The 13141-nt window shown below is 47.7% G+C and overlaps 1 protein-coding gene across 6 annotated transcripts in view; it reads right to left on the bottom strand.

The window, feature by feature from the left end:
- Positions 1 to 13141, bottom strand: part of CECR2 (CECR2 histone acetyl-lysine reader) — a 152760-nt gene that overhangs the window by 9923 nt on the left and 129696 nt on the right. For 2 of the 6 annotated variants that reach the window (XM_033867274.2, XM_033867275.2), the window contains exons 9-15: positions 3747 to 3930; positions 3259 to 3296; positions 3081 to 3172; positions 2737 to 2863; positions 1716 to 2092; positions 1122 to 1325; positions 178 to 994 (exon numbers count right to left, since the gene is read on the bottom strand). In XM_033867274.2, the coding sequence (XP_033723165.1) occupies positions 178 to 994; positions 1122 to 1325; positions 1716 to 2092; positions 2737 to 2863; positions 3081 to 3172; positions 3259 to 3296; positions 3747 to 3930 (1839 nt within the window). The remainder of the gene's footprint in view (positions 1 to 177; positions 995 to 1121; positions 1326 to 1715; positions 2093 to 2736; positions 2864 to 3080; positions 3173 to 3258; positions 3297 to 3746; positions 3931 to 13141) is intronic. The other 4 variants (XM_033867279.2, XM_033867280.2, XM_033867277.2 and 1 more) reach the window with 3 other exon arrangements.

Raw genomic sequence — 13141 nt, 5'->3', positions numbered from 1 at the left:
AGGGGATATGGGGACATATGTATATGTATAGCTGGTTCACTTTGTTATACAGCAGAAACTAACACACCATTGTAAAGCAATTATACTCCAATAAAGATGTTAAAAAAAAAAAAAGGTGAGTGCTTAATTGACAGCTTAGAGAGCCAAAGGGCAGATGAAGGTGAGCCTGAGAATTACCTCGGCCGTTCTCAGGCTCCAGTGTTTCCCTGCTGTCCTGTGTCCGCCCAGGGTCCCCCGAGGCAGGCTTGGGGGCCGCCACGCCCACTGGGGGGAAAGGGCCAGGCGCAGGGGGCGGCACGGGTTGGCGGGGGCGGTAAGGCATGCCTGCCGGGCACCCCCGCGAGGAGAGCTGCTGCATGGCGAGCATCTCTGGGCTGTCCAGCATGGAGTCCCCGCCCTGCATTCCCCGCAGGGCCTGGGCCGGTGCTCCAAAGAGAGAACCTTGCGTTGGTGCTGGAGGGGGCTGGAACCGATGTCCACCAGGTTTACAGGGTGGTCTCATGTACCCCGAAGAAGGAACTCCGTGAGGTAGGAAGCCTGATTGTTCTGGCCACTGGTTTGGGGGGAGGGGTGCTCTCATCACTCGGGAATCTATCATGTGACCCAGAGTGCGAGGCTGGTGAGAGGGTCCTGGCACCATGGGGGGCTTCTCATCTGGCCCCAAGGGTCCTGGATTTGTAGCACCGTGATTCCCATTCCAGACTGCAGAGTGTACTCGACTCAGGTACTTGTAGGATCGGTACATGTGGCTGGGAGGGATTTCTGAACTCTCAGGAAAGGCTGGGGGTCGGGCCGGAGCCCCACCGTGCCTGGGAGGGATAAAGCCTGGCTGGAAATGAGCTGGAGGATACATAGTCCCCTCCTGGCTGGGGCTGCTCATCTGCCCGAGCAGCGAGGGTCCAGGACGCGATCCCATGTCAGCAAGGGGCGCTAGGCCCCCGCACACCGGCTTCTCGTCGGGGGGGCCTCGGTGATGGTTAATTCCAGCTGGAGGCTGGCAACAAGAAAAGAGATGTGCTTACCACAAGGTAATGGGAAATTACAAGTCCAATTTAACCTGGGGAGAGACTGTATTTCTGAAACGCACCTTTGTACCTGTGCATGCTGAGCCGTTTGCTTACCTGCACTGCTAAAGGCTGGGGATGCTGTCCAGGCCCGCCGGGGTGCGGCTCTGGGGCTCCAGAGGAGACACGGATGGTGGCAGGATCCGACCCTCGGAGAGGACAAAACGTTCCCTGTCCTGCTGGCCTCTGGAGGGCACGGAGCAAAGGCAAGAAGAAGAAGAGAAGAGGCACACCCTTCGCATCCGGAAGACGAATGTCCTGCTGGAGGACAAGGCCGCCACCTGCTCTGTGCGCACACTCACCACAGGAGGGCCCAGAGCAGGGGCTTCCCGTCCTTGTCTCTCCCCAGAGCCGCCTCCGCCAGTGTTCTCCCCAACTGCTCCCCTCGTGAAGGGTTCACTTACATACTGTATGTACCTCTGTGCCTTGAACTTAAAAGGGGTTAATAATGCCCGTGCTGAGAATGTGTGGTTCAAATGATTTCGAAAAAGAAGGATTTAAAATAAAGGAAGGATAGAGGAAGGGCAGACAGGGAGAAGAGACCACCCATAAGCAGGACACCATGTTGGGAGAGGATCTACTGAGAAGGCTTCACGCCCTGCCCCAGCCCTCAACCTGGGGAACCCACGATGGGACAAAGCTGCTCCTCACCAGCTGGCTTGCGAGGGGCGCCTGGCTGGGTCCACCGTAATGCAGGGGTCCAGGGAGGCTGTGGCTGCTCGGGATGCCCACCTCGCCAGGGGGCTGCGCAGAGCCGCGGCTCTCACCGGCCGCAGAGGATGCAGCGCGGCGCCCAGGGGGCAGCGACTTCCCCCCGTTCTCCGCAGGCTGCTGCTTCCGGCCAGGCGCCTCCGAGTCCCGGGAGCGGGTGCACACGTGGCTGCGTGCAGCCCGACCACGCCTCTTCTCCCGCTTCTCCTCCTCTCTGACCCAGAATTCTTCGTCCGTGTCCCCATCCTCACCAGGAAAATGCTTCAGCATTGCGCGGTGGAAGCACCTCTCCAGGTTGTCCGACATCTTGGTGTACTCTGCGGGGGACCGAGGCCTGAGCCCCGCTGGGCAGGCCCCCAGACCTCCGCCCACAAACATGCAACGGGGCAGCCCCGGGCTCGACTGCGCGGCTGCCTGGGCTGCAGCGCTTCCTATGTTGTAGGGCTACGGACACGAGACCAGAACAAGAAACCAGTACACGGTTTTCTGGCCTCCAGCCTGTGTGGCTGGGACAGTGAGCCCAGTACCCCAAACCGGTAAAAATTGAATTCTTTAATGCCAAACCGCAGAAACATTAAGTACAATCACTGAATCCGTCTAGTAAAAAAAAGAAGGCATCGTGAGCTCCAGTTTCAGCACCTGGCGCGACACGGGCTGTGTCATCAGAGGTCTGCTGTGTGATGCAAAGGTGGCTGACGGTGGGGGCCGAGGACAAATAGACCCAGGCGGGCGGGCCTGGGGGAAGACGAGGACCCGGGCCGCCAGCCACCGCTGCCCCTCTGGCCAGGTGGGGCGGGACAGGGCCCGGCACGCCCATCCCACAGCGTTAACACACATTCTCCTGATGGTCCCCAAGGAAGGTCTGAATCTCTGGAAGGTGTGTTTCTAAACGAGGGGGCGCGTTGCTCTTGGTCCTACTGGTGTGCCAGTGTGCGTCCACAGCCACCCCTCTTGTACTTACCGCTACTTTCCCCGTTATATTTTCGACAGTTCCTGAACATAGTCTTCATGTCATTCACAAACTCCTCCTTGGAACAGTATAAACCTCCATTCAGTTTCTTCTCCATGCTTGAAATATCCATGGGGACCTACAACAGGACACGTTAATTATCACAGGCTGGAGAACACAGCATCCTGCAGGTCCTGCGAGGCGGAGCGATCACAGCATTAGGAGCTGCTCAGAAGCCTGGGGTGCACCCAGCAGCCCTGACCCTTGAGGGGCAGCAGGTGAACGTACACACAGCAACACAGACCACTAAAGATGCCCACACCACAGTCGCGCACAGCTGACAAGGCCACCTCTACCTTGATAATCTGGTAATAGTTAGGGGCATACGATTCATCCACTGGTTCCAAAAAGGGCCAGGAATCCTTGTGAGCCTTCACCACGTCCAGAACTGAGGGCCAAAGAGGAGAGCTGGGTTAACACACCGACGTGGGAACACACTTAGGCAGAACACGGGAGCTGAGTGTGGGAACTGACCTTTGTACATGGCAGTGAAATCGTCGTCCAGCTCAAAGCTGTAAATCAGAAAAGAAGAGATTAGCGGTAGCTGAGACCACCTTCTCTCCTCGGAGCTCTTGCTCCAACCTCACACGCAGCTCACTTGCGCCCAGGTTTGGAACAGTCCCAGTACACCTTTGTTAAGGAAAGTCTGTAACACTGAGAACGCTCCTGACAATGCGACGAGGATGAGGGCCAGCATACGTCAGCCGAACAGGACCACCACCTTTTCCATCTACAAAATGATGGTTGCGTGAAACTCATTTATGATTCTGTAACGTTCGTGATTTAACAGCACACTCTTCGCCAGGTTTTACTCTACTCTAGGAAGTACTTCTGTGATCTAAAGAATAATAACCCAGCAAGTCAGACAGCAGCGGAAGGAGCTCACGAGCACTGGCCACGACCCCCACAGAGGGCTGTTCTAAGGACACGACGAGGCAGGCTTGGGGCCACTCAACACTCACGGGTCTCTCGTCCTCTTCTCTTCCCGCGGAGGGGAGGGAGGGTCCAAGTGGGACAACTCGGGGGGGAGCGCCTTGCCCTGAGCCAGCAGCCAGGCCCTCTCTTCCCTGAGCTTCCTTCTCTTGGCGCGATCTGCGTGAACACAAAGCACAGGTGCGTCGGGCTCCAGAGGGGCAGACGTCTGTTCTGAGAGGAGGAAACAGATCACCAAACGCTGACTTCTGCTCCCTTTGAGTCCTCTCTTTGCTAATTCGGATGGTGCTAGAGATGCAATGCTTTGTGGACCCACTTCCTCCTAGTCCTACCAAGTTCAGGTCGGGGGGTGAGGGAGGAAGGCGGCCCCGGACGGGGACGGGGAAGACCAAGAGAGAAGGAAAGCAGAATTACAGGGACAGGGAAAAGCAGAGCACTGACTGAGGGTCACCCTCTCTGACAACCCCAAGGCCTTCCTAACTTTCCAGCAAGAAGACAACATCCCCTTTTTAGGACCAGACCTCAATCCAAACACACCCAGGACGGTACAAGCCCATCGCAGCTCTCACACCAGCTATCCTTGCTCGGCGGCCACCCCACCCACGGCAGCTGGTGCACCCTTGCCAGTGCAGGAGGAGGGCTCCTGCGAGCGAGGGAAGAAGCCAGCTGGATGGGCCAGGAGCTGGAAGAGGGAGGGCGTTTTCTGGCTCCCAGCTGTGGCCACAAGAAACATACTTGACACTGCACTGCTGGCTTGCCTGGCCCTCGTGCCAGCAGGGCGGAAGAGAGGCAAGGAATGCAGAACACCATCAGAAGGCAAGACCCAACGATGGAGAGAGAGGCCCGGGAAGGTGCCCGGTGGGAGCACGACACAGCCCTAAACGTGCAGACAGCGTGCTCTCCCCAAGCTCCCTCTGCTCCTACTTCATGCTCATTTATAAATAAACTTTTAAGTGTAAGAGAATCTGTATCTGCTTTAATTAATCAGAGGCACTTTGCTATGAACGACGTTCAAAACTGTTTTTTAACAAAGAGAATGATTTCAAGCTTAAAGAAAAGTATAACCAAATTAACGAATATCCGCATACCAAGCTGTCAAACTTTAACATTAGGACTCTGATTCTTTGCATCGTGAGAACCACCCTTTCGAGAGAGGCGCCTTCCCGAGCACGGGTGAGCCCCCCAGGGTCCACGGCAGCAGGGACCTGCCAGGTGCACTGCGGAGCCTTTACAGGCTCACAGCTACTCCTTCACAAGTGACGCAAGCGAGCTACCTCACTCTCACATCGAAGGGGACATTTTTAGCATTTTTTCTATCCTGATACATATGACGTGGAATTCTGATGTTTCTGTTTGCCTTTTCCTGATTGGAATGACACAACGTATTTTCATGTTTATTATCCTCTTCTGTGAATACCCTGCTTATATACTTTGCCTTTTTTCCCTGTGGGTTGTTGGAGTCCTAAATGATTTGGAGAAGTGCTTTTAAATAACGTGGATAAGAAGTCTTTATTAAAACTATCTTCTTCCATACCTGATTTGTCTTTTCACTTTGTTTAAGGTGTTTTAGTCATTTGTAAATTTTAAACAATTAATGTCATCGAGTATATCAATCTCCTTCCCCCGTAGTTTATGCTTTTGTTACTTAAATTCTTTCTGTCCCAGCATCTTAAAGACCCTCACCTATGTTTTCTTCAAAAAGCTTTTGGCCTTTGGCCCATCAGGCGGCAATGGTGCTGGCAGCGCCTGGTGAGGAACCAGGTCTGTTTCTGGCTGTTCACTGCCAGGTCTCACTACCCATCTCCAAGCCAGTAACACTCTCCCACATTCACGGCAGCTTTTATTCTGCTATCTGGTAGAATGAGTGTCCTGAACATATCGATTTTTAAAATTATCTTGGCTATACTTGGCCCTCTGCTCTTCTGTATGAATTTCAGGAACATAAAATGATTTATTTAATATTTAACATCAAATACTGAGTCAAGGTCAAACCTACCCACTTGTTCAATAATTTTAAGTTGGTTTGTTCAAATCAAATCCAAAAAGGTCCAGACAGTGCATTTGGTTGGTATGTCTCTTAAATTTAGTGGAATGTGTAACAATGTCCTCTTCCAATTCATCTGGTGGAGAAACTGGGTCATTTTGTCTTGGTAGAATTTCCCACGTTCCGGATTTAGCAAGTGGCATTCTCATCACAGTGTTAATGTGCCCTGTGGTAGTTCTATTGAGGGCCTTTGACCAGACAAACGGTGTGTTTCTTGGCAATGTTATTCCATAGGTGATGCCTGTACTTCCTTTTTCATCACCTCAGCAGACACAATATATGGTTACCTTTTCTTCTGTGGTGTTAAATTCCATTAGTGTTTACCTGATCCTTCCATTATAAAGTTCCTATACTTAAAGATCAAACACAGTTCCAAGATAGAAGTAAACTGTAGAGAAAATTATTTGTGTGATTGTTTTCTCAATAATTCCAAGGTATATACCTAGTACTACGTGTAAATATATGTGGGACAGAAGTTAACTCAACACATGTAACTGGATGCTTTAGGGCCGAGCAAAAACTCTAGCACGCAGGGCAGGGAGCAAACTACTTTTGTGAAACACACACACACACACACACACAGAGTTTTATAGAAACACAGCCCTGCATGGCCGCCAGGGCCCTTCACAGAAAGTTAGCTGACCCCTACTGCAGGGCATTCGGACTCAGCAGTCTCCTGGAAGCTTGGTTGAGGAAAGCTTTGTCTAGATCCACCGTTTCGTTACTTGTTACTCTAATTCTAGTATTTCTGCTAAATTTATTGACCGAATTCTTCTTTTCTCATCAATTATTTTCATATTCAAAATAAAACATAAAGAGGAAACAAAATGCTTCATCCTTCGATTTTTACCAGTTACTGTTTAAAACTTTTATTCCATTCATTTAAACTAAACAGACAGACCAACATAACCCAGTTCTCTCACTTCCCCACCAACACTCTGCCTCCTGTGACCAACGATCTGTTCTCTCTAATGAGCTTTTTTCTTTAGAGATTCCACATATAAAGCGGCTCATCCTGTGCTTGTCTTTCTCTGACTTATTTCACTTAGCATAATGCCCTCTAGGCCCACTCATGTTGTGGCAGATGGCAGGATTTCACGCTTTTTTTTAATGGCTAAACATTACTCCACTGTGTGTGCACCAACTCTTCTTTATCCATCTAGTGATGCGCACTTACGTGGCTTCCGTATCTTGACTATTATACATCTTGCTATGAACATGGGTGTACACGTATCTTTTATTATAATTAGTTTTGTTTTCTTCAGATAAATACCCAGAAATGGAATTCCTGGATCATATGGTAGTTCTGTTTTTCGTTTTTTGAGAAATCTCCATAGTGGCTGCACCAGCTTACATTCCCACCAACAGTGCACGAGGTTTTGCTCTAATCCACATCCTCGCCAACACTGGTTATCGCTTGTCTTTTTGATACTAGCCATTCTGACAGGTATGAGGTGGTATCTCATTGTGGTTTTGACTTGACATTGAGCATCTTTTCTATGTCTTCTTGGGGAAAATGCCTATTCGGGCCCTCCTTTTTTTTTTAAAATAAATTTGTTTATTTATTGGTTGCGTTGGGTCTTCGTTGCTGCACACGGGCTTTCTCTAGTTGTGGTGAGCAGGGGCTACTCTTCGTTGCAGTGCGCAGGCTTCTCATTGCCGTGGTTTCTCTTGCTGCAGAGCACGGGCTCTAGGCACATGGGCTTCAGTAGTCGTGGCACGTGGGCTCAGTAGTTGTGGCTCATGGGCTCTAGAACACAGGCTCAATAGTTGTGGTGCACGGGCTTACTTGCTCCGCAGCACGTGGGATCTTCCTGGACCAGGGATCAAACTCATGTCCCCTGCGTTGGCAGGTGGATTCGTAACCGCTACGCCACAAGGGAAGTCCCAAGGTCCTCCATTTTTTAATTGGATTGTTTGGGCTTGGTGGTTTTGTTTTTTGGGGGGATTTTTGCTATTGACTTGTATAAGTTCTTTACCTGCTTGGGGTATTAAGACTTTATTAGGTATATGATTTGCAAACATCTTCCCCCAATCAGTAGGTTGTCTTTTCATTTTGTGTATGGTTTCCTTTGCTGTGCAGAAGCTATTTCGTTTGCTGTAGGCCCACTTGTTTATTTCTGCTTTTGTGGCTTTTGCCTTTGTAGTAAGATCCAAAAAACCATCGCCAAGACAGATGTCAAGAAGCTTACTGCCTATGTTTTCTTCCAGGAGTTTTATGGTTTCAGGTGTTACATTCAAGTCTGTATGTCATTTTGAGTTAATTTTTGTGTATGGGGTGAAGCAGTGGTCCAGTTTTGTTTGTTTGTTTTTTTTTGGCTGTACCAGGTCTTAGTTGAAGCCAGTGGGCTCCTTAGTTGTGGCACGTGAACTCTTAGTTGCAGCATGCATGTGGGATCTAGAGTTCCCTGACCAGGGAGGGATCGATCCTGTGTTCACTGTGTTGGAAGGCAGATTCTTAACCACTGCACCACCAGGGAAGCCCCGGTGGTCCAGTTTTTCCAAAACCATTTATTGAAGAGACTGTCATTTCTGCATTGTATATTCCTGGACTGGTCCTAGACTTTTGTTTGTAGGAAGGTTTTCTTGATGACCAATTCAATCTCCTTACTAGTAATTAATCTGTTATGGTTTTCTATTTCATCATGATTCAGTCTTGGTAAGTTGTATGTTTCTAGAAATTTATCCATTTCTTCTAGGTTGTCCAGTTTGTTGGCAATGTTAACTGTTCTCAGTAGTCTCTTACGATCCTTTGTATCTCTCTGGCACCAGCTGTAATATCTAGTGTTCACTTCTGATTTTATTTATTGGAGTCCTCTTTTTTCTTGTGAGTCTAGCTAAAGGTCTGTCAGTTTTGTTCATCTTTTCAAAGAATCACCTCTTGGTTTCATTGATCTTTTCTATTCTTTTTAGTTTCCGTTTCATTTATTTTTGCTACGATCTTTATTTCCTTCCTTCTAACTGTGGGATTTTTATGTTCTTCTTTAGCTGGTTCCTTGAGGTGTAAAGTTGGTTTGTGTATTTGAGACTTTACTTTTTTCTTGAGGTAGGCATTTATCAAAACTTTCTTCTTAGAACTGCTTTTGCCGCATCCCATAATTTTTGGTATCTTACATTTTCATTTTTGTCTTAAGGTATTTTGATTCTCTTTTGGATATTCTTTTACCCATTGGTTGTTCAGGAGCACATTGTTTAATCTCCCCATGTTTGTGAATTTTCCAGTTTTCTTCGTGTTATTAATTTCTAGTTTCATACCAGTGTGAATGGAAAATATTTCCATCCTATTAAATTTATTAAGATTTTTTGGTGGCCTAACGTTTCCTCTATCTTGGAAACGTTCCATGTGCACTTGAAAAGAATGTGGATTCTGTTGCTTCGAGATGGAATGTTCTGCAAATATCTGTTAAGTCCATGTCTATCTGGTCTAACATATAATTTAAGGTTTGTGTTTCCTTATTGATTTTCTGTCTAGATAATCTGTCCATTGATGTCAGTGGGGTATTAAAGTCCCCCACTATTATTGTTTTGCTGTCTATCTCTCCCTACAAGTCTGTTAATATTTGCTTTATATATTTACATACTCTTCTGCTGGGTGTATAAATACTGGCAAATGTTATATCTTCTTGAAGACTGACCCCTTTTTCAATATAGATAGCTCCTCTCTATCTCTTACTACAGTCTTCATTTTGAAGTTTATTCTGTCTTATATATGGACAGCTACTCCAGATTTTCTTGTGGTTTCCATCTGCATGGGTATCTTTTTCCATCCCTTCACTTTAGTCTGTGTGTGTCCTTACATCTAAAGTGAGTTTCTTGTAGGCAGAATATAGATGGATCTTGTTTTTTCTTTATCCATTCAGCCACTCTGTGTCTTTTGACAGGAGAATTCAGCCCATTTACATTTAAAGTAACTATCAGTAGGTATGTACTTATCACCATTCTGCTAACTGCTTTGTGGCTGCTTTTGTAGTTTGTTTCTTTCTTCTCTTGCTCCCTTCCTTTGTGGTTTGATAACTATTTTTAGTGATATGCTTATAATCCATTTCTCTTTATCGTGTATTTACTGTAGGTTTTTGCGTTGTGGTTACCATGAGGCTTACATATAATAACTTACATCTACAACAGTCTATTTTAAGTTGTAACAACTTAAATTCAACCCCATTCTAAGCTCATCATTTTTACTCTCCACTCCCATGTTTTATACTTTTGATGTCATGTTTCACATCTTTTTATCTTGTTTATCCTTTAATTGTTATAATCATAGTTATTGTTACTACTTTTGTCTTTTAACCTTCATACTAGCTTTATAGGCAATTAATCCACCACCTTTATTATGTATTTACTTTTCCAGTGAGATTTATCCTTTCATGTGTCCCTGTTACTAATAAGTGCCCTTTCTTTTTAATTTAACAAAGTTCCTTCAACATTTCTTACAAGTGGTGATGAACTCCTACACTTTTGCTTAAATGCAAAGCTCTTAATGTCTCTAATCTGAACGATGTCTTTACCAGGGAGAGAATTCTTGATTATAAGTTTTTCCTTCAGAACTTTGACTATATCATGCCTGCAAAGTTTTGCTGAAAAATCTGCTCACGTTCTTACGGGGAGAGGGTGGGGTTTCCTTTGTATATGACAAGTTGTTTTTCTCTCCTTGTCCTTAACTTTGGACAACTGAGCTATAATGTGCCTTGGTGTGGGTCTCTTTGAGTTCTTGGATGTCTGTTTCCTTCCCAAAGGTCAGGAAGTTTTCAACCATCGAGTCTCCGCCATTTTGGTTATTGTATCTCAGTCATTTTGGTTATTGTATTCTTCAGCTGAGACTTCTCTTTGGCACTTTCAAATATTTTCCTTCTCTGTTGAAGTTCTCACGTGTTCATGCATTCTTTTCCCCAGTTTGGTGAGCATCTTTATAACCATTACTTTAGCTCTTTATCAAGTAAATTAGTTCTGTCTCATTAAGGCTTTTTTCTGAGGTTGTAATCTGTTCTTTCATTTGGAACATATTCCTCTGTTTCTTTTTGCGGTACGCGGGCCTCTCACTGCTGTGGCCTCTCCCGTTGCGGAGCACAGGCTCCGGATGCGCAGGCCCAGTGGCCGTGGCTCACGGGCCCAGCTGCTTCGCGGCATGTGGGATCTTCCCGGACCGGGGCACGAACCCGCGTCCCCTGCATTGGCAGGCGGACTCTCAACCACTGTGCCACCAGGGAAGCCCCCTCTGTTTCTTCATTTTGCTGGACTCTGTTGACGTCTGTGCAGAAAAGGAAACAACCGCCTCTCCCAGTCTTGAAGGCGGGGCCTCATGTGGGAGATGAGCCTTTTTGTTTAGCTCTTCCCAGCTCTTGGTCGTCTCTCAAATCGCTGTGCTTGTCCAGGCAGCCTGATGTATTTCAGTGGCTCCCAGCAGTTGAGGGTGTGCCAAGACCTGTCAGTGTCCCAAAGGGGAGGGTCTCAGAACCCAGATTCAGACTGACTGGACACTTTCCTCTAAAGTTCACAAACATACAGGGATGTGAGCAACTGCAAGCCTGAGTCCCACTGGCCACCAGTCAGGGACCTGCAGTGACCCCTGAGTGGCAGTCACAGACAAGTGTATAAACTCTCTTCCGGGGGCCCACCTCAGGGAAAGTGGGAGACAGCAGGCACTCACAGCCTCCAACCTATGAGAGCACCCAACCTAAGCCTGTCCCTCAGGCTGACGCTCCAGGACAAGCAGGGTGGCCTCCATCACGTGACAGCATGGAGTGTGCCAGCCTGTCCCAAACTGGCCCTCCGCTCACCACAGTCCTGTGGGACCCAGGAATACAAGCCCCTCTGGCCACCAGAGCCAGGTGTTCAAGGTGTGAACCATGGGTGTCAGATGCATGTAAATCCTCCCTCCAAGAAATTTGGGCTCTGGAGGGCCTGCCCTCTGACATCTCTGGAAAGGATTCGGGGGCCCCTAGATGCAGGCTTAATTACAAACCTACCCCTCAGGCCGCAGCCATGGTGATCAGCTAATAAGTCTCCACCAGAAAGACCGAGCTCCTGGTCTATAGTCTTTTGCTGTGCCCTGGGGGTGAAGAATCTGCTGTATAAAATAAATAAAATTTAAAAAAACAAAAAACAAAAAGGGAACCCTTCTGATGTTTCCATATTAAGTAGAATGTTTGCTTACATTTAAGAAAATAAATATTGGTTTAAGGAAGTTCCCAGAGGAAACGAGAAAAGAAGGAACACAGGAACCACCAGAAGCTAGAAGCAGCACAGGAGAGTATAACCCCAGAGCCTCACCAACACCCAGATTTCAGACTTCCAGCCGCTAGAGCTGTGAGACACTTACTTTCTGCTGTTTTAAACCACCTAGTTGTGGTAATTTGTTATGGAAGCCCTAGGAAACTAACACAAAATCCAATCCCATTTCCTCCTGAACCCTACTGCTGCTCCTGAGAAGTCTGCTGTCTCTGTTACAGAACATTCTCTTTTCCCGACTGGAAATGGGCCATGTGTTCCATGATTCGGTCCCTTGGGTCTGTATTCTATCCAGTTTGTATCTCATCTCTCAACCATTCATATCTAATATTTCCTCTGCCCCATCACTTGATCCTTCCATTTTACAACAGTGGACAGACACACCCTGCAGCTCTGGTCTGTGACCCGTGAGTCAATTATCAAGCAGTTTCCCCACTCTCTGCCGGCTTTATATTCCGCCACAGGGAGCACTAGAGGGGACAGGAGACGGCAGGGGGTGGGGGGGGGATGGATCTCTCCCCCCCGGGTGCTCTTAAACAGCCCACCAGCTTGTCCCTCCTTAGGAAGACGTCCATCACTGGGAAGGCACAGCTGGCAGTTCCAGAACCGGGCTGGCGCCTGCCCTGAGACTAACATCCAGCTTGCGAGCCCCTCCTCACCTGCGGGTCTGATGACCCCAACCCTTCTCTTTATTCCCCCTGCCTCACACCCTTTCAGCTTTTGTATTTCTCTAACTTGCATTAAAACAAAGACCCACGTGAAGTTCTCCACTGAAGCATCTCTGTGACCGCACACTGAACGATGGACCAGAGGCGACTTCTCCCGCCACGTCATCCCCTTTATCTCCGTGATGCATTCTGCACAAGCCCCACGCAGCTCTTCCAGTGTGGTTCTCTCCTCAGGTCTAACTAAGCTTTAGAGCCCAGTTATCAAGTTATTATTCCAATTACCATATTTACATTTCTAGAAGTTCCTTCAGTATTTGTTTCCTTTGAATCTGCCTGTACTTTCCTCAAGGTTATTTCTTCCTGATGTTTCCAATTTCTTCTTTTTTATACCTGATAATGCTAAATATTTTTCTATTTTGTCTGCTGCCACCTACTAACCGCTGCTCACAGTGGTGCCTCCTCATGTCTATTCCTCTTCAGCACG

Source organism: Tursiops truncatus, chromosome 11 (assembly GCF_011762595.2).
Source record: "Tursiops truncatus isolate mTurTru1 chromosome 11, mTurTru1.mat.Y, whole genome shotgun sequence".
Classification (NCBI taxonomy): Eukaryota; Metazoa; Chordata; class Mammalia; order Artiodactyla; family Delphinidae; genus Tursiops; species Tursiops truncatus.
The sequence above is the reverse complement of the archived record's forward strand: the minus strand, read 5'-3'. Positions and strand labels throughout refer to the sequence as shown.